This window comes from Lolium perenne, chromosome 2 (assembly GCF_019359855.2).
Source record: "Lolium perenne isolate Kyuss_39 chromosome 2, Kyuss_2.0, whole genome shotgun sequence".
Lineage (NCBI taxonomy): Eukaryota > Viridiplantae > Streptophyta > Magnoliopsida > Poales > Poaceae > Lolium > Lolium perenne.
This window is the reverse complement of record NC_067245.2, coordinates 172699768-172720166: the sequence shown is the minus strand read 5'-3', so window position 1 is coordinate 172720166 and position 20399 is coordinate 172699768. Positions and strand designations below refer to the sequence as shown.

Genomic DNA, 20399 nt, shown 5'->3' with positions numbered 1-20399 from the left:
TATGTACTGTGTTTTTGTAGCATCCCATCCAGCAAATATGGTCATGTCATGATTCTCCCTTTTCTTCACGGTGAGATTCTGCAGATGTGGTAACAAAGGAGCCAAAAGAGAATAGCATCAGACCGAGGTTCTGTGGGTCAACCATTATCGAATTGCCATGTGATAACCAAAAGTGCAAGACGGAATGCTTCAATCAATTCATGGGAGCAGCTGGTGCATGTGTCGCTGACGGATGCAAGTGTGTGTTCTGCTCGAGCCCTCCAAAACCATGAAGTGCTAACTTGGTAAGACAGGTTAGCATGAATAATGAGCCGAAATCCCAAATGATGTAGTTACTTTCACCGAGAAACTATATATTAAGAAACAGTAAAACTGAACTACCTAGAAGCAACCACGACGATTTCACGCTCTCTACCATCTGACCAAACTACTGGACATCCCAGATTTTCGTGTGGTAGCATAGAACGTCATCAAGCCCCCAGGTTAGACCAACCCTAATGTGAGCGATGAACTCGCAGTCCAAGCCGACGCACTTGGTCGTTGCGACGTCAAGAAAGTCCCTATTGACGTTGTGGATCCACTTCTCCACTCTTGATGCACGGAGAGCGACCGTGATCTTGAAAGTCATCCCTTCGGCCATGAGGTGGTACACCCGAGTTCGAGGAGCCATGTAGCGCGCGATGTGCTCCATAGAGTCCGAAACGTCGACGAAGAGGAGCTTTTTTTGCAATGGTGATGAGATGGACAAGAATGTGGTGTGTGTGGCAATGGTGGAGAAGATGTGAGCATATAAAGGAGTGGAAGATGAAGATGAACACGGGTCAGCCACCGGTGATCAATTCCCTTGGCTGGCCACGCCGGTGGCTCGGATTCCAGCGACCGGCGACCCGAATTCTGTGCGCCAGTAATGGCGAGGACCGATCGGGTTCCGCGCGGGAACGAACGGTTGGACTTTATGTCCTGACTCGTGTCTCCAGCCGGGACAAAAGGGCTGCCAGCAGACCGCAAAAGTCCGCAGACCCTTTTGTCCCGGTTTGAGACTCCAAGCGGGACAAAAGGCCTTAACGAACCGCGACAAAAGGCCCCGTAGCCTCTCGGTGATATCGGGGCGACGTGACCTACCAATTTGTCCCGGCTCCATACTGGGCTGGGACAAAAGGCTTGGACGGAAGATCAGTTTTCTACTAGTGAGGGTTTTTAACCCCGCGAGCCTGCTAAGCGCTAGTCAGCCCAACGTGGTAGGGCTTCTAATCCGCTGACTGGTCTGGGAGGTTTCTCATTAACCAGGCCTTGGGCGCAGGTCAACCAATTTAATGGTCCAAATAACTCCTCTAACCTTATCTAGTCCAGTGTCGTCTCTCCAGCTTCTCCGCTCGTTAAGGGTACCATGTAATGGCTATGGATCTCAACCGGCTCCTTCATTATTGTTGCTCGTAGTGAAGGTGCGTTACGCCCGCATTCACCTCGTTTTGTTCCCCACTCATCCATAAAAGCTGCATGCAATCGGCTTTTATCTCCAACCCATCTGGTATTCTTGCAACCTTGCCTTTTGTAGCCTCCCTGCTCTCGTGATCGCTGCTCTGCTAGCAAATATGGCGGACTCCCGTTCAATAGTCGGAGAACCACCCATTCCATTCTACTCGCCCACCTCGACTCTCTGGCCCACCTACGGCGTGTTTCACCCCTACCTAATTGCCGTTGCCACCACCCTTGTTTCGAAGCCAGTTGTTCTTCCTTCCAGCCAAGATTCTGCAAGTCTGTGGCCTTTCTTTGTCTTGGGCAGCAGTTCATCGCACATATTAGGGTTGGTCGACTTGGCGGTTGTGTGCTCACCTCATGTCAGTCTTGCACACAAAGTTTTAGGCCGTTTGAATATGTACATATAATTACGAAGGGGAAGCCATGTATAGCAACGGCAAGTCTAGTTCGATTTCTTAATTTTTTTCTTTCACGACCATGGATAGAGATGGCGAAATGATGATCCAAGCTATTGTTGAAGAGGAAGCCAATGCCATCGCCGATGAAGATGAGAACTTGAGGCTCATATCTTGCCTATTTGTTTATAAGCGGAGGTAAATGCAAATGGAAAGCCCAAACTTGGAGGTTCAGAGCATGGCAGAAGCTAGGAGGTCACGAATGTTTGTGTAATCATGCACAACATGATCATCGAGAGCCAGCACGTTGATCCAGTGGTTGATGAACGTACCTCCGTATGACTTTCATGGATCTCTTGCCCAAGTTGACCACCATGTGCCGACCGAGTTTTCTGCTTTACTCCCGATGCGTGGAGAAAACTGTGATGAAGAAGTTCATCGCCAACTGCAAAATGTTCTCATGGAGCATTTGCGAGTGCTCAAAAAAAACTCCGTCCAATATTTGATTAAGTTGAACTTCTCAAAATTCATTTTATTTGAATTTTATGATTTATTTTATTTCTATTTTCAGTTATCTTAAAACTTATTGTATGTTGAGAACTATCCAACTGTTTTAGAAATATGGTTGAACTAGGAAACAAAATTAAAAATAATTTATGTATAATTGACTTTGAGTGGCCGGCTGGGTGCATGCACTCCAAAAATGGCGGGCCATGCACCGGCAACCCTAATACGGCCGATCTGATGCTGGTGTGGGATGTTGTTTGGAAACGTCAACTAGAGATGCTCTAATGCCTTGTGTTCACAAATCACAGCCAGTGATGCAGAGACATGGCATTTGTATCACTGTATATCATTAGCAATACCTTAAATGGTGAGGCATGTACCGGGTCATAGAATGGCAAGTAAAATTGAGTTCTCCGAAAGAAGTGAGCCTAGCTTAACTGAACAAAGGAGTTGATGTAGGACCTCCTAGTCAATATGCCAACAAAGGACAAGCCTTTGCATCCACTTAGGTAACATGTCGGGGCATGGGGAAGTCTAGAAAACATCGAAGTGCTCATTTTTATTCGAGCTACCAACAAATGGGGCAAGCCTAACCTAGAAGAAAGTAAAAAAAAAAATATTAGGTGAAATAAAATTATGCCTGTGGAACAATTCGCAACTCATAACACACAATTAACCAAACTGAACAATGGTTATTTCTCATGGAGCAAATCACGACTCCTAGCAAAGCTTCAGTGCCCACTGAGCTAGTCCAGAGTTCAGCAATAAGCAGTCATGACCATTATGACACTAAAGTGCACATGAAACAATTCATGACTAGCAATGGAACAAAAAAAAAACCATGTTTGTAGAAACAATTTATACCTTCTAGTGGAACCAATTAAATAATGCATGTCTATTGTTGGAAGAAAAAGTAGTGTCCAAAAACAAATTATTACTCCATTGGGACAAATAATTAGTCTATAGAAGAAAATCATGACCGCAACACAAAATGACATCTAGGCGTCCATATAACTAAATAAAATAATTATTGAACACATGAAATTACATGTTTACAAAATCAAAAATAATAAAGGTGAAAAGAAAGAAGACACATGGAAAATAATATAACGGAATAGAAAGAAAAATGTCACGTAAAAATGAAGAAAATGTGAGAAAGAAAAATGAACAAAAAACGTGATGAAAACATAACTGTAGGGTCGTAATTTTCACCATGAGTAGTGAAATTTTCTGCCATTTTGTCTAATTATTCGTTCGTATGTCCATGAATGATCCCGCGAGAACTAAATTTTCTTTCACCTAGACTAACCTTTTATTCCACTAGCGGTTGCGCTTTTCTATCGTGGGCACTAAACCATTTTTTATTTATTTTGTGTCCAATTTTATTTCACATAATTTTTCCTTTTCCACTAGAAGCCATATTTGATCCATCTAAATAAACCTCTTGTTCGAGTTAGTGTAAAGCTGTGTGCTTTCCCGCGACCACGACAGCGAAGATCCGGCGAGATGCGCACGTATCAGTATCGCAAACAAGCTAACCAGCCAAGTTAACAGCTTGATGGATGACACGCATGCACCGGACCCAAATCGTGCATGCATGTCTTTATTTTCCGTATATAATCGATACATTGGAGCACGCCCTTGTGATGCACGCAGAGCCAAGTTGTACGTATTTGACTAGGACTAGAACTCTGCTAAGCACCCACACGGATAGGAAACCGACACCTACGTAAACATGGAAATAACAAGCCGGTCTCAATTCGGATCCGGCAAGTTTTTTTGACATGGGATCCGGCAAGTTTTGATTATTATCAACAGGGCCAGCGGCGCATCCAGGTCATATATATGGGCGCGTCCATCAACGAGAGTCCCCAAACCCCAACATCCACAGATCTCAGATTCCCTGTTAGTTTGTTAGCCGATCTACCAGAGATGGACATCGACGACATCATCCAGCGCCTCCTCGACGCCGAGCACAGCTCGCCGGAAGACCATCCGCCGCTCTCCAACGCCGAGATCAAGCTCCTCTGCGCCGCCGCCACGAAGGTCCTCCTTTCCCAGCCCACGCTCCTGCGCCTCGACGCCCCCATCAACATCTCCGGTGACATCCACGGGCAGTACTCCGACCTTCTTCGCATATTCCGTGCAACCGGGTTCCCGTCGGACGCCAACCGCTACCTTTTCCTCGGCGACTACGTCGACCGCGGCAGCCGCAGCATCGAGACCATCTGCCTCCTCCTCGCCTACAAGGTCAAGTACCCCGACGCCTTCTTCCTCATCCGGGGAAACCACGAGTGCTCCTCCGTCAACCGCTCCTACGGCTTCCTGGACGAGTGCGAGAGACGAGGCCTGGAGAAGGACAAGCTCTGGAATACCATCAACGGCTGCTTCGACTGCCTACCGCTGGCGGCGCTCGTCGGAAACAAGATCGGCAAGAAAATCTTCTGCGTGCACGGCGGCCTGTCGCCGGAGCTGGAGAGCATGGACCAAATACGCCGAGTCAAACGCCCACTGCCGGTCCCCGACGAGGGCCTCGTGTGCGACCTTCTCTGGTCGGACCCCGACGCCGCCGACGAGTGGGGGTGGGGCGAGTCGACCAGGGGCAGGTCCGTCACGTTCGGGTCCGACTTGGTGGACGAGTTCGTGGAGAAGAACGGGCTGGCCATGGTGTGCAGGGCGCACGAGGTGAAGCAGGGCGGCTACGAGTGGTTCGCGGACAGGAAGCTCGTCACCGTCTTCTCCGCGCCCAACTACGCCGGCCAATGCGACAACGCCGGCGCGGTCATGACCGTGGACAGAAATCTCACCTGCTCCTTCCACATCATCGAGCCTACTCCGCTTCAAGATCTTGCTGATAACTTGCATGTTCTTAAGCACGCGTGAGTGCACTAATAGTTAGTCGAGCATTTTCTTTTCTTTTTTCCTTTTTAAATGGAGGTCTTGTAGATGAATATGACTCATTCATGTACTAGCAGACAAGACATTATTTCACTTTACTAGTATGAGTGATGTTTGTCTCCAATTGAACTGCTATTGGTCGACCTTGTTACAAGTTACTCCCTCCGTCCACAAATAAGTGGACATCTAGCCCCTAAACTTTGTCCACAAAAGAGTGTACTTCTATATTTCTAATGCATTTTAATTGCTTCTCTCTCATCCCACGGAAATCAAACCCAATAATATTGAACATGGATCTGAAGTACATTCGCGAGGAACAAACACGACACGTGTGTGCGGGCTTCGGTCTGCGATAATGAACGCACAGCAATAGCAGCGCCCCGCCGCCCCCATACTTTGTATAAGGAAGCAGTGTTTGGGCCTTTGAAATTGCTGTCAATATACTTCACAATCCAAGCTCTCCGGTTTGCCTTAGTAGATCTTGCTACTCCGCTGACTAGTCTGGGAGATTTCTCATTAACCAGGCCTTGGGCGCAGGTAGGCCGATTCAATGGCCCAAATAACTCCGCTAACCTTATCTAGTCCAGCGTCGTCTCTCCAGCTTCTCCGCCCGTTAAGGGTGTGGTGTAATGGCGATGGATCTCGACCGGCTCCTCCATTATTGTTGCTCGTAGTGGAGGTGCGTTACGCCCACATTCACCTCGTTTTGTTCCTCACTCATCCATAAAAGCTGCAGGCAATCGGCTTTTATCTCCCTCCCGTCTAGCATTCTTGCAACCTTACCTTTTGTAGCCTCCCTGCTCTCGTGATTGTTGTTCTACTAGCAAATATGGCAGACTCCTATTCAATAGTCGAACAACCACCCATTCCATTCTACTCGCCCACCTCGACTCTCTCCCCCACTTGCGGCGTGTTTCACCCCCACCTAATCGCCGTCGTGACCACCGTTGTTTCGAAGCCAACGGTTCTTCCTTCCAAGAAAGATTCCGCAAGTATGCGGTCTTTCTTTGTCTTGGCCAGCAGTTCATTGCACACATTAGGGTTGGTCGACTTGGTGGTTGTGTGCTCACCTCACGCCGGTCTTGCACACAATGTTTTAGGCCGTTTTAATAGGTACATATAATTAGGAAGGGGAAGCCATGTATAGCAACGACAACTCTTGTTCGATTTCTTGATTTTTTTTCATGTCCATGCATGGAGATGATGAAATGATGATCCGAACTATTGTTGAAGAGGAAGTCAATGCCGCTGCCGATGAAGATGAGAACTTGAGGCTCATATCTTGCATGTTCTTTATAAGCGGAGCTAAATGCAAATGGAAAACCCAAACTTGGAGGTTCGGGTTATGAAGATAGGGATCAAGAAATGTTTGTTCAATCATGCACAACATGAGCATCGAGAGCGAGCACGTTGATCCGGTGGTTGATGAACCTCCGTATGACTTGCATGGATCTCTTGCCCAAGTTGACCACCATGTGCTGGCCGAATTCCATGCTTTACTCCCGATGCATGGAGAAATCTAAATGATCTCGTGGAGCATTTGTGAGTGCTCAAAGAAAACGCCATCCGAGATTTGATCAAGTTGAACTTCTCAAATTTCATTTTATCTAAATTGTATGAATTATTTTATTTCTATTTTCAGTTATTTTAAAACTTATTGTATGTTGAGAACTATCCAGCTTTTTTAGAAATATGGTTGAGCTTGGAAATAAAATTGAAAATAATTTATGGATAATGGATTTTGAGTGGCCGGTTGGGTGCATGCACTCCACAAACGATAGGCATGCACCGGGAAGGCCGATCTGATGTTGTTGGTGGGTCGTTGTTGGGAACGTCAACTAGAGATGCTAAAATGCCTTGTCATTACAAATCACAGCCAGTGATGCAGAGACATGGCATTTGTATCCGTGATATAGCCAGCAGATGGCTATAAGTAATATGCCACCTCATTTATAGTCAATATATAGCTAGCATGTACAATAGTTGGCTCTAAGAATGCACTACTTTAGCAACACATGACCCACTATTTAGTCTCACAAAGTTTATAGGAGCACGTGCTAGAGCTGGCTATTGCATTAGAGTCCACTCATCTTCTCTCTCTTCTTCTCTCTTCTCCAACTAAACACATATATTATATTTAAATTTTTATAGCCTGCTGACTAAGCTTTATTATACTTGCTCTAAATGGTGAGGCATGTACCGGGTTATAGAATGGCGAGTAAAATTGAGTTCTCCGGAAGAAGTGAGCCTAGCTTAACAAATTAAAGGGGTTGATATAGGTAAGGTTGGATATAAAGTTTGAAACTCGGCGAGTTAAATGAGCGCTCATTATCTTGACTCGTTTGAGCTCGGCTCATTTATTAACGAACGGAGCCAAACATTTTTTTTTTGTCGTTAACGTAAGCAACCGAGCTAACGAGTTTCGTGATCTACTCGTTAAGCTCGCTAGGAACTAAGAGTTGGTAAGTATAGTGATATGTCTTAAAACATGTAGCTAATCTTAGGTAACTTTAGTACTTGACCCACTATAGAAAACAAGGAAGACTAGTATGTGAGAGTATTTCCTATAGAGAACATTGCTATTACTTTATCTCTTCATTATCTCGCTTACTCATTTTCTCGAACAACCAGCGACATGTCTCTAGGTATCTGCTAACTACATCCTCGTGCACTCCTTGTTGGCCTCCCAATTCCTAATAAAGTTATCATATTTTTTCAACCTACTAGCTTAATATTTTTCCTGAATGTTGAGCGTGTGTGCTCCTTAACGATTATTAACGAGTGCTCGTGAGTACTCATTAGCACATAACGAGCCGGACCAAACTTCGCTTCTAGCTCGTTAAAGATAACGAGCTTAATGATCTGAACGTTAATGAGCCGAGCCTTAACGAGTTGAGTAGCTCGTTAGTCTAGCCCCAGATGTAGAACTTAGCCAACTAGTTTCAAATTCTCATTGATGTGAATTTTTGTTTTTATTTTTTAAAAAATGGGTGTGTTTGTTTCTCGGTCGACTGAGAACTAATTTCGTTCTCGGTCAGATGATGTCATCAGATCTCAATCGCAAATCATGATGCAATTCATGACAAACCTGAATCATGATGCAAATCAAATGGCGAATCTAATTCTCAGCTAGCTGAGAACTAGCAAATGCCTAAATAAACACGTTGTGCTTCCTTTAAGAAAAAATGCAGTGCTCCGGAGCGGCAGATGGAGCATCAGCATCTCCACTACAGAGACCGACGAGCCGACGACGTCAGCGCGTGGTACGGTAGAGTACGTGTCCGCGTCGGCCCTCGCTCTCTCCCGGCAACAGCCTCACCCGCCCGCGTCCTGTCGTCCTCGCCGGATTTCCCTTTCCGCTCCCACTCCCACGATTCATTCATCCCATTGGCTGCCTCCCTTTCCTCCATCCTTCCCTCCTCTGCCCCACTCACAAAGTTTCTTCCTTTCTCTCCTCTGCCCCGGCAGGGCAGGTACGCGCGTCCCATTTCCACCTCCGCAATTCTTTCTCCGTTTCCGCTCGCTGTAAAGGGCGATGGCGGTAGTAGGAGCAGCCTGGAACAAGGTTGGTGGATCTGAGTGAGTCACCCACCAGCCGTAACCTGCTCCCCTCTCGGCTCTCACCCTCCCAGGGAGAGCTCTCTCCTCTGAGACCACTTTCTTGACTGATTTCCAGCTCGGAATTCGAGCTTTCCTTGGATTTTGGTCGGTGAGGAGACTCGCCACCAGCCATAGATGCTGCCCAGCAGCAGGAGCAGGCCTCAGCCGAGGCCTGCGGCTAGATCCTGGTCCTTCTCAGGTTTGCTTCATACCATATCAAACTCTGCTTCAAGCTTTCCCCCAGTGAATGTCCATAATCTTCAGGCTTGGTTTATTTGGTGATAAATCCAATTTACCAGGGAAGATTGGTTTTCCTGTGTCATGTAGTACTAGCTTGTGCAACTGAGAATGAATTTCGACTTGGCATCCATGATAGTCTTTGTTTTTTCTTGTGTCCATCTGATACTGAATTGAACTCATGCGGCCATGCCCTTCACAGAGATGGACTTCTCCGATCCCAAGCGCAGGTCAAGGTACCTCAGCAAGATTATCATGCTTGTGCTCCTCATGGCAATGTGCGTCGTCATGCTCACCCAGCCACCCTGCCATCGGAGGGCTCCCAGTGTGGTAAACCTACCTCTTATCTCCTCAAGCATGCATGCACATCTGGAGATATCCATTGGATTCCAAGCCTACCACTCCCACTAAGCAATGCAGTACAAATGGATGCGATTTTAGCAGCTGGGTATATCTTGCCATTCCTTCAACTCTGCCTCATGTTTGAATCTTCACTTTGTATGATGTGCTCAGTTCTCCATCCACGAACTCGGAGTAACGCATGTGCTGGTGACCGGTGGTGCTGGCTACATAGGGTCGCACGCCGCCCTTCGCCTGCTGAAGGACTCCTTTAGAGTCACCATTGTGGTTGGTACTCTCACCACCCAAAAAAGAAACTCGCATTGCTCTTTCTTTCTAGCCCAAATTCAGCATCAGTGAAATGCAGGTTTAACAAATTTCTCCCGTCTTCAGGATAACCTTTCGAGAGGAAATATCGGGGCAGTCAAGGTCCTTCAGAACTTGTTTCCTGAGCCTGGGCGGTTGCAATTCATATATGCTGATTTAGGCGATCCTAAAGCTGTATCCTGATATATGGTGTTCTGATTTTTTTTGGAGATATATCTGTCACTCAAGACAAATATGTTGATCTGGCGAAGGAAATTGCTCTTAAGATTTTGGTTCCTTAATGTGATCCTAGGTTAATAGAATATTCGCAGAAAACGCATTTGATGCTGTCATGCACTTTGCTGCTGTCGCATATGTCGGTGAGAGCACGCTTGAGCCTCTGAGGTACTCGACTTTTGCTTCTCAGCCTTTATTATCCTTCAACATACCCCTTATACCTACAAAAGGTACTGAAACACTTTGAACAGGTACTATCATAACATCACTGCAAATACCTTAGTTGTGCTGGAAGCCATGGCGACACACAATGTTAAGACACTGATCTACTCTAGCACATGTGCCACCTACGGGGAGCCTGAGAAGATGCCTATCACTGAAGAAACACCACAGGTCAGTTGTCACCTCTGCAACCAATTCTTTCTCAACAAGTTTCATGCCATGTAAACTTTGAGAATATATATTTCTTTCCCTGAAGTATTTCACTCAATCTTTCTGTACAGTTTCCTATCAACCCATACGGTAAGGCAAAGAAGATGGCAGAGGATATCATTTTGGACTTCTCGAAGTCCAGGAAATCAGACATGTCAGTGATGATTCTGAGGTCTGTATCGCTTACTACAAGCATCAAAGTGTCTTTTGTACAACCATAACACCATTTGATTACTGAATTAGTGTCGTAACACTTTTAGATACTTCAACGTGATCGGTTCTGACCCAGAAGGAAGGCTGGGTGAGGCTCCACCACCTGAACTGCGTGAGCACGGACGCATATCTGGTGCATGCTTCGACGCAGCATTGGGAATAATCCCAGGGTTGAAGGTGCATCTTCCAACAACTAACTAGTAATTGTCAGTGTGTTTTAGCTAGCCTCCCTGCTAACAGTAAAAGAATATTCACGTTTACTGGACCACTCGTGTTCTGAGTATTATTTTCTTTTTCTTTTGGGTAGCACTGACTAACAGATCTTTGTTTTCTTTACAGGTCAAAGGTACCGACTACGAAACGCCTGATGGGACGTGTGTAAGAGATTACATTGATGTCACTGACCTGGTTGACGCCCATGTTAAAGCGCTCAACAAGGCGGAAAGAGGGAAAGTTGGAATATACAACGTTGGCACCGGAAGAGGTCAATCATCAGATCACCACATATAGTGCTATGATGATTTTAACAGCAGAAAAACATCACATTGTGTCTGTCCATCATCAGTTATTCATGTTCGAACCTTTTTCTCCCCAGGTAGGTCAGTGAAGGAGTTTGTGGAAGCTTGCAAGAAGGCAACTGGAGTCGACATCAAGGTCGACTACTTCTCTCGTCGCCCTGGTGACTATGCAGAAGTGTTCAGCAACCCCGCAAAGATCAACCGTGAGCTGAACTGGACAGCCCAGCATACCGAACTACATGAGAGCCTCAGGATCGCATGGATGTGGCAGATGAGGCACCGGAGCGGCTATGGAGGACCCCAGGCTATGATTTTGTAAAGAAGTTACACATACTGGTGGGCACATAATTTATATAGCATGAGGTCTGTTAGTTATAGGTCGATGTATTCTTTGGCTCACTCACAGATGGCAGTTACACATAATTTATATAGTGGGTATGGTCATTCATTGGACTTTTGAGATTTTCTATTTATTGGAGGTTTAGCAGTTCTTTGTAATATTGATGTATTCAGTATATAATAAAAAAGTCATATTCTCTCCCTGAACTACAATGGAATGTCAGATTACAACCCTGAATTCTATAGCAAATGCAAATGAGGTCCATCTGCATCAATGCTAGAAGTTCATTCTTCCTAGACAATTCTGGTGAAATTGCAGCATATAACCTATGGCTGTGTTGCCTAAGAAAAACTGGAGCATGAAGCTTGGGCATCAACTTTATGCAGCATCTGAGTACTACTAGTATGGCCAAACAGGTATGTTCAATTAACAGAAAGATAAATGTATCTTTTACCAAACCATCCAGGCACATCTTGGCTTGTTTAAATACCACAGATGTTAATGTAAGACCAAGTCGTAATTCGTAAACATTACTAACAAGCTGGCGTATATGCAAGAAAATTTGAGGCAAACTAAAGTAACTGACAACAATCGACAAACACTCTTCATAAAAATAAAATATCATTGATTCATAAATCAGTTCAGTACAACGTAGTCAGGTTCTCCAAAGAACCAGATCAAGTTTCACTCTACTACTCCTCCATCCCAAATTATGTTGCATATAAATTTTAGGTAAAGTCAAATTTTGTAAATTTTGACTAAATATATACATATGAAAAAAATATCAACATCTACATATCAAGCTTATATTATGAGAACCAACTTGAAATATAGTTTCATGATGTATGTATTACATATTGCAAGGATTAATATATTTGTCTTTATTGACTGAAAATTATATGCAACATATTTCAGGACGGAGAGAGTATTTTCACGCAGAGTAGTTACAACTAACCCATTCATTCATCTCGATTTTGTTTCGTGTTGCACTGTTTAGGGCTACATGTCAGGTGGGACACAAGCAGAGTGACAGGAGCAAAATAAAAATGGCAAAAACAAGATGCATACATGTCTTAGGGAAAGAAAAGGGACGGAGAGAAGCTTCAGTAAGCTAGCATAGCACTACCTTGAAAGATTTGCATATACCGATTATATGCACGCCTAAACTAAAGCTAAGTCCAGTATGTTTCGGACTGTGATGCACCATCTAGTCCTCATCAACAGATCACAGCCAGACAAGGTGCTGACTTGGTTTGGGCAAAATTCCTGCACAAAAAGTGAGGAGCACAGTAATGCATCTGATATGGTAGCTTATAATGATCTGAATAGTTTATAAAAATTAACTGCCTTTCTTGAAATTAAACCAACAAGAGGCTCCCAGTTCTTTTTCAAGAAAACGCAAAGGAATCTTTGCGTTTCATTTCATTGAAAAAGTAGGGTTCCGTTTACAAGTCCAATTTAACAGCAAATAATAATGAAATCCACACTTGAATTAGTAAACCAAGACCTTCTACAAGGAACCCACCATGGAGCTATTGAGAACCTCTGCTCAATGCAATCAGAAAGTTAATACAAACCATGGAGCTACTGAGATGCACCTTCGGCTTATTTGGCACCATCCTAGACACAAACAAATGATTTGATGAGAACGCGTATCCTCTGTAAGCCTGGAAATCATACTTCATATGTTACTACCTTTGGCCAAGTGTCGTTCCTCCAGATTTGGAAAGTTGGATCGGCCAGCCACCAATATTGATAGGAAACCCCACCCACCCCAACCCACACACTGGTGTCTTGCTTCTGTAGCTTCCGGAAGTTAGAGCTGCCACAAATATCGATAGGAATCCCATTCATAGAAGAAACTGAACTCTTCTATGATTGTTATCTGCAGTCACAAAAGCGATGACCATAAACAAATTATGCCAGTACCATACAACCAACAGCATTAAGATGAAACATTTTGTAGAATTCATACCTAATCGTCAGCTGAAGCATTTGCCATGCTGCCATTGTCAACAGGATCTGGTCCAGCAGAAATGGCTGAAGTTGGGATCTGTAGATTTTCACCTGAAGGCCTGTTTGATTGAATAGCATTATTTAAGAGTCAGTGGCCTGACACTGGAACTGAAAAATGGAAACTTAATTTACAGATGCAAGCTTGGCAAGTTTGGCTCACTGAAGGACCAATCTAGTTATTTTGCTTCGTCACCATAAGGAGAGCTATGTGCATGAAGTGAACTACTAATTAAGTACCTGGTTCTCCTGCTCATTCTATTTCCACAGGCAAAGGATATGCAATCAGCAAGCCGCGAATATTTGCTGGCAGTCCCTTCTACCATGTTTATCTGCTTGGGTCTGTAACCGAAAGATCAAGAAATTTAGGACACACATCACCTCATTGACATTTGGCACAAATATGCCCATGTCAATACAAACGCGAAAAGGAGAATGAGCTACCTTGCTGTAGACTTCCGCTTCATCTTGTTCAAATTTCCAGTATCAATGTCTCTTTCTGCAGAAGCTTCAGGAGGCACACTTGGAAGTTCCAACTCACAAGCATTGACCACACCATCTGCCGTTGAATTATCCTTGACTGATTTCCTATGCAAAAGAAATAAAGGATACTCTTGATATCACTGAAACCTACGAGGAAAATAGATACAAATGATGTAAGACACTATTGAGTAACTGTTTTTGTCGTCGCATGTTACCTTGATACTCTCTTCCTTTTCATCGTGCTGCCTTGATTGTCGATAGAGATTGAACCCCTCATCCTGCTTTTGACTACTTTGTTCTCACCAACAGAGATAGAGCCCCTCATTTTCTTTTTGACAGCTCCCTCGTTGTCAACAGACACAGAGGCCCCTGTTTTCTTGTTATATGTGACTTCTTTACCAACAGACACAGAGGCCCCTGTTTTCTTGTTAGGGCCCCTCGTTCGTTTCCTTGGTGCCTCATTATCAACACCAATAGGGCTCTCAAGTATATCTAGGGTGGCCTCATTATCAACAGAGATCGATCCCCTCATTCTCTTTTGCACAACCACATTCTTATCAGTGGTACCTTTCCTCTTCCTACCTTTGGTGTAGCCACTAGAGGAATTGTTGACACCATCAAACAATGTTATATCTTGCTCTCCAGTTGGCCTTTCAGATCCACTTCTGTAAAAACAAGAACGAAACAAACTTGTGAGCACTGAGCAGGCATAAGGGAATGAAATTCAATAATCTAGCATATGTAAACATGTAACGTCATATGCTATACCCAGATGATTTTTTCCTTGATTTTCTCTTTTTGGTTTTTACAGCAGCAACATCAGCAGAACACTTCGAGGGGTCGTTAGCTGGCAGGTCATCCTCGCTTGATCTTCTAGACCCTTTTCGAGACTTCTTGACTTGATCACTGAAACATTGCAATTGATGAGGAAGAGAACATAGCAAAAGCTAAAATATTTTATTATTCAAAAAAAAATGCAATACATTAACTGTACCTTGCAGTGTTCTCATCACTTCTTTCAACTTTGGAGTACACGAGTGATGGGAAATCACCTGGACCAATTGAAGGTCGCTCGGTTTCTCTATCAACAAAGTTGGTTTGGAAAATAGATTTCTTTACTTGATTGGCTGCTACAACTAAAGGTAATTCCTCTTGACACAGTCTTTTCCACCTCCTGCAGTTACAGGTAGCATAACTATTAGCAATGAAGTATGTCCACGTCATGAAGCGATCATCGATTTGATATTTTCAGCAACACATCAGAATAAACTCATGTAACTCTGAAAAAATAGCTTTACCTCATGCACATATTATCAGTGCGGTGAGGAATCATGGCGCCGGCAATTTTTGACCAGCAGGCGCCAATCTCATGGACGGAAGCCAATAACTTGGAATCCTCTTCAGGCCGCCATTCCCCATGGTCTATATCTGGATCAAGAACATTACGCCACCTGCTTAATGAGAGAAAATGAATCACCATCAAACCATAAAGATTGAACTCACATGGCAAAACTACTATGTTACCTTTCGCTGCATTGACTTTGTGTGCGGCCAGGAATGAACTGAGCAATCTTATTCCAGCTGCCAGACTTAAAAAGCTTGACAGATACAATGAGGCGCTTATCCTCGTCCTCAGACCATCTCCCCACCCTTGTCCTTTCAGGCAATAACGTTTTCCTCCACCTAGGGAAGTTCGATGCAAGGGTATTTCAAATATATCCCAACCAACAAAAGTAACAGATTATCCGCGTAAAATTAGTACGGAAGAAGATTATCTACCATTAGAAAAGGTAACCATAATAAAGAGCGACAAATGTGCAATAACAGAAAGCGCAATCGCATAGGTTTGACAATAGGGTTAACCATAATAAAGTGACAAATGTGACATAACAGAAAGTGCAATCGCATAGGTTTGATAATAGGCATTCTGAAAGACAAATCCAAGAATATTACCTGTTCGAGCATTGATTGCCAATGCGACCATCCAGACTGGCTGATACAAGTTGCCAGTTACAACCAAAAGTTTGGACAGCAGCTAGAAGCTGAAGATCTTCCTCTTTTGTCCAGACCCTCTTCAATATGTGGGGATTAAGACTCCGTTGATAACGAGCAAGGCATTGGAAAGGAGTTCTCTGCGTACCCAATGCAACGGCAATGTTAATCCAGTTATGCATTCCTTTTTCTTGGACAGTTAGTATAAGTCTTTTCTCCTCACATGCAGTCCAGGCAGTGTGATTAATCAGTGGATCATCAAGGTTTAGCCACCTGGATGAATAAAATTATAGTTTTTGTATTAGGGATGACCAATTGAAAAAACGGATACAAAGCATGTAACAGAAAACATAACAATATCAGGACAGATGGTAGATAATAGTAGTACTTGATGGAATGGGAATTGCAATGCCCGCTAGAAAAAATTATATATTTTCAGAGGGAAAGTACCTTGATTCACATTCAGCGCCAGATCGACCAGGCAGATACATAGCAGCAATGTAGTCCCAATTTACTAATGGCAAGACTGTCCGGAGAATTTCAGGAGTCACCTCAAAATTACCAACTGTGTTTGTCAGTGCATACGCCATATTTACAGCACTGAAGTCACCAGTCGAACTGAAGAGTAACAAAGTTTTAAGAACAGAACAATGATTTCATGATCAAATTGTGTAGCAGAAGACAAGTAACATTACAATTAATCTCATAATTTAGCGCCCAACTTACATATCCATTTTTTGGAAAATAAATACCCGAATGGCACAAATATTTAGATGCCAAAAGCTACCAACATAATTTATTGATAGTTCAGTCATAGGCTTATACAATTCATAATTTACAGATAGTTCAGTCAGAATCCAATCAAATTCGTAACTGATAAAATCCTATCAAAAGTAATAGAAAATACTAACAAACAACGAACTAACAGACTGCATCATGGAGAAACAGTATAACTAAAAAAAACTTACATAAAAGCATGACCATGTATTGTTTCAGTTTTGCTGAGAGTGTTCAGCTTAAAAGGGGCACTCTTCAATTGCATGCAACGAACAATTGAGAAACTATGGTAATAGGACGTTTAATGCAGTACTAAGTCGACGATTTAAAAATCAAAATTCGACAAACCTTGCATTCTTCATCGAGTCCTTAATCAATGTTTCCTGATACTGCTGCTTTATTCCTTTAGCAAGACTGTCTTTCTCCATATCAGACCATGATTGCTTCTGTAGCGACATCGGGAATTGCTTCAATACCGTTTTATACTTTGAAACATGAAGGTTCTCGGAAGGGCCATGAAGTAACGCAGACATCTTATATCTATTCTGCAAGAACCAAATACTCCTTTGTAAGTACCATAGTATATGTTCCTAAAAAGTTCAGAACTCAAACAATTGACAATCATGCCCATGCAAATGGCAGAGCAAACTAAAGAAACTCACATGGTCTGCAAGCTAATAGGTTTTGTCTACCATGAAAGGGAAAACAATGATTCGTACAACAGAGGAACAATATATGTGTATAGTTGGAACAATTCATTTAGATTTGATCTAATAAATAAACTGATTTAAGTGCGATAAACAGAAATCCAGTAAAATTCCACAAGAAAATAGATGCATCTTCACAGGAATAGGATTGTAATTATTCAATCAACATAACTAAGATATCACAACATAATTGCAAATCAACAGCTAATTATAAATAGAGATCTACACTGCTAATTGATTCTCATGCATACATAATCTGTTGAGGATGACTACCAGATACCTAAATGGATGCTATTTCATATTTGTTTTTTTGACTAATCAAGCAATCATATAATCTTGGGGGCATGGCCTGGAGAGAGCAACGAAAAATACAAGTATGTACGCCATACATGAACCACCAATAAAAACATAAGAATAGCTGCCAACACATGTCATTCCGACTTACACTAGGATACCAAACATATTTATCTGTTCATATAGGTATTTATAACTATCGTATGCCCCCAAGGCCTATTTCGAGGAACTATCTTATGCAAAAAAAAAAAAAAAAAAAAAAAAAAGAAGTGGCCGTACAGAAGTCTTCAACATGTATGTCATCTAGCATACAATACACAGCTGTAAATGCTGATGTTTATTATTACCTTTTCAGGTTGTATACTTTGTCTTCGAGAGGAAATCAACCGAACACGAGGATCCACCTTCTGACACAAAAATTTGCCAAATGATCTTTTGCAGCCTAACTGATAATCCATAAGGCATTTGACACGATCCCTAAGATCCTTATTCACTTCAATCTTTGCTTCAATGCTAATCATTTTCCTTCTAATAAACTTCTGGAATGCTCTGTTCTTCTTGAGAGCATTCACTAACAACATTGCAGCTCTTGGGAACCCAGTTGAATTTTGCTTCACTACATCCTCTTCACCAGGTTGATGTGCAGTAAATCCATCGTCCCCTCCCTTTGCTGTCTCATTTTTCAAGTTCTCCAGTTGCCCAGTGGAGGTGCCTGCAGTAGGTAAATAACGACTAAGGGCCCCTTTATCTATCGACATATATACTTTTCACCTAGTTTAAGAACTATGCTAACATTGCATATGTTGACTTCCCAATTATAGTACTGGCAGAGCTCTACTTTATACCTAATAACTCATGAATCAGAAAATCAATCAAACATTGCATCTTATTGTCAAGCATAGAGCGTGTCATGGTTTTATCCTCGTGAATTGCAAATCTGGTATCAGTAATATACCACATATTGTGTAGCACAGTCAATAGTTTAACATTCCAACTTAATATTGTATAAAAGTTACTAGAAAGTAGAAATGTAGCGTGATTTTAGTTATTAGCCTTTGTAGAACATCAAACTACTAAAATTCAGAACAGTGTCAAATTCCAGAAATGCGTAAGAAATTAGGGTCAATCAGATACTAGTTCTTTTGTACCAAACAAAATGCATTGAATATTTTTATGATTTGACCACGAATTCGGCATGTGATTTTCTCATGGTCATATTTTCAGATGTTCGCCCAAGAATTTACTTCGGATTACCCTAGGCAATATCATATATCCTAGATGTACCATCAGGTTCGTACACAAAATACATGCCGAAAACACTCACCGTGTGCTTCCAAATTGGAATCGGACGGGACCGGATCGCGAGTGGACTCACCGGAGTGGTAGCGCGAGAAGCGGCGCTGAATCGCACGGAGCGTCTCCTCGTCGTCCTCGTCGTCGTCCTCCGTGTCGGAGGGCGGCCAGACGCAGATCGGGCGCGGGGAGGAGGGCAGCGGCGAGGAGGGCGAGGCCTTGTTGAGGTGGAGGTTCTCGCGGATGCTGCGGACGAGGGCCAGGTCCTCGTCCTCGTCCTCGTCCTCCTCGTCGTCCGAGAAGCCGTCCGCTGGTGCCCCCGCCGCGGGGACGGCGAGGTAGGAGGAGGCCCGGGCGACCGCGGCGTCGGGGTCGGCGCCGGCGGCGATGCAGGAGCGGCTGAGCAGGTCGAGGTCCTCCTTGAGGGCCTCGTCGAACTCGAAGTCCTCGTCGTCGTCGTCGTCAGAGTAGAAGTCCATCGAGGCGGCGGCGGCGGCTGCGGCGATGGGGCGCTAGGGTTTAGGAAGGTTCTGCGGCGAGGGGAGGCGCGAGAATTGCGGGGCGGCGGCGGCTAGGGCTCGCGTTTGGCGGTGGTGGCGTCGCGGGGATTTGAATCGTCGACGGGACACGGGAGCAGAGGAAGGGGAGAGGAGAGGGCAGGAAGCCAGGAAAGCTTCGAAACGGCACAATATTTCAGCCTTCTCCAGGATTTCAGCCTGTTTGACCCTGTTGTTTATTTACTTCCTAGAATAGAAATCACGAGAAAGTCTCCTATTGATTACTTTTCCATGTTTCAAACAAAACTGTCTACTATCAATTCTGACATCATGAATATTTTCCTTAGTTTCTCCTGCAACGAACAAAGCACCGAGAATTCTTGAGAGTTTGTGTGCTTTACATGGTTCAATCGAACAAATCTGCATTACATATTCTGGTCTCGACTACTGTAAGCTTGCACATGTAATGGCATTCCATTTCTATGTGTAAGAGCATCTCCGCCGACGCGTCCAATAGCGGGCCAGATAGCGATTTGGGGACCGGTGTGGTTTTTGACCTTGCACCGGTGCGCCTAAAAAGGTGTCAGCTAGTTTTCGAATCCAATAGAATCGCCGGCATCGGCCCTTAACGCGTAGGACATGTATCAGGCGCCTCACGGCACTTCAGAAAACGAGCGTGGGCTCCGCCTGCCTGCCAGACGCACTGATTTCCCCACCTCCTACCCACACCCAAGCCGACTCCCACCCCTCTAGATCGCCACCGTCGCCATCGCCGTCGCGCCCCCTGCTTGCAATAGACACCGCCGCATGTCCAGGAACCGCCGTACATCGACATGGATGCC

The 20399-nt window shown here is 44.0% G+C and overlaps 3 protein-coding genes across 3 annotated transcripts; 2 read left to right on the top strand and 1 right to left on the bottom strand.

Annotated features, from left to right (window-relative positions):
• Nucleotides 1-4190: 4190 nt before the first annotated feature.
• LOC127333954 (serine/threonine-protein phosphatase PP1-like) lies at nt 4191-5437 on the top strand. Its single transcript, XM_051360401.2, has one exon. It carries the CDS (start codon nt 4227-4229, stop codon nt 5262-5264), a length of 1038 nt encoding a protein of 345 aa, XP_051216361.1. The 5' UTR covers nt 4191-4226; the 3' UTR covers nt 5265-5437.
• Nucleotides 5438-8672: 3235 nt separating this feature from the next.
• LOC127333952 (probable UDP-arabinose 4-epimerase 1) lies at nt 8673-11707 on the top strand. Its single transcript, XM_051360400.2, has 10 exons — nt 8673-9078; nt 9319-9446; nt 9630-9743; nt 9849-9956; nt 10075-10166; nt 10250-10391; nt 10502-10602; nt 10691-10820; nt 10983-11127; nt 11239-11707. The coding sequence occupies exons 1-10, from the start codon at nt 9015-9017 to the stop codon at nt 11478-11480; spliced, it is 1266 nt and encodes a 421-aa protein (XP_051216360.1). The 5' UTR covers nt 8673-9014; the 3' UTR covers nt 11481-11707.
• A 738-nt stretch (nt 11708-12445) lies between these two features.
• Nucleotides 12446-19742, bottom strand: LOC127333951 (uncharacterized). Its single transcript, XM_051360399.2, has 16 exons — nt 19143-19742; nt 18115-18479; nt 17115-17311; nt 16440-16607; nt 15951-16262; nt 15522-15680; nt 15296-15448; nt 14992-15171; nt 14766-14903; nt 14213-14662; nt 13959-14102; nt 13755-13856; nt 13477-13576; nt 13197-13386; nt 13027-13121; nt 12446-12767 (listed from the first exon to the last, which is right to left on the bottom strand). The coding sequence occupies exons 1-13, from the start codon at nt 19537-19539 to the stop codon at nt 13477-13479; spliced, it is 2865 nt and encodes a 954-aa protein (XP_051216359.1). The 5' UTR covers nt 19540-19742; the 3' UTR covers nt 12446-12767; nt 13027-13121; nt 13197-13386.
• Between the last annotated feature and the right edge of the window lie 657 nt (nt 19743-20399).

Bases quoted from the DNA above. Each gene is read 5' to 3' on its own strand.
- LOC127333954 (XM_051360401.2), top strand. From the start codon at position 4,227: ATGGGCGCGTCCATCAACGAGAGTCCCCAAACCCCAACATCCACAGAT.
- LOC127333952 (XM_051360400.2), top strand. From the start codon at position 9,015: ATGCTGCCCAGCAGCAGGAGCAGGCCTCAGCCGAGGCCTGCGGCTAGA. The intron at 9,744-9,848 runs GTTGGTACTCTC...TCCCGTCTTCAG, and splicing joins CCTTTAGAGTCACCATTGTG to GATAACCTTTCGAGAGGAAA. The intron at 10,603-10,690 runs GTCTGTATCGCT...TAACACTTTTAG, and splicing joins ATGTCAGTGATGATTCTGAG to ATACTTCAACGTGATCGGTT.
- LOC127333951 (XM_051360399.2), bottom strand. From the start codon at position 19,539: ATGGACTTCTACTCTGACGACGACGACGACGAGGACTTCGAGTTCGAC. The intron at 14,663-14,765 runs GTATAGCATATG...TTGTTTTTACAG, and splicing joins TCAAGGAAAAAATCATCTGG to AAGTGGATCTGAAAGGCCAA. The intron at 13,577-13,754 runs GTACTTAATTAG...TCAATCAAACAG, and splicing joins AGAATGAGCAGGAGAACCAG to GCCTTCAGGTGAAAATCTAC.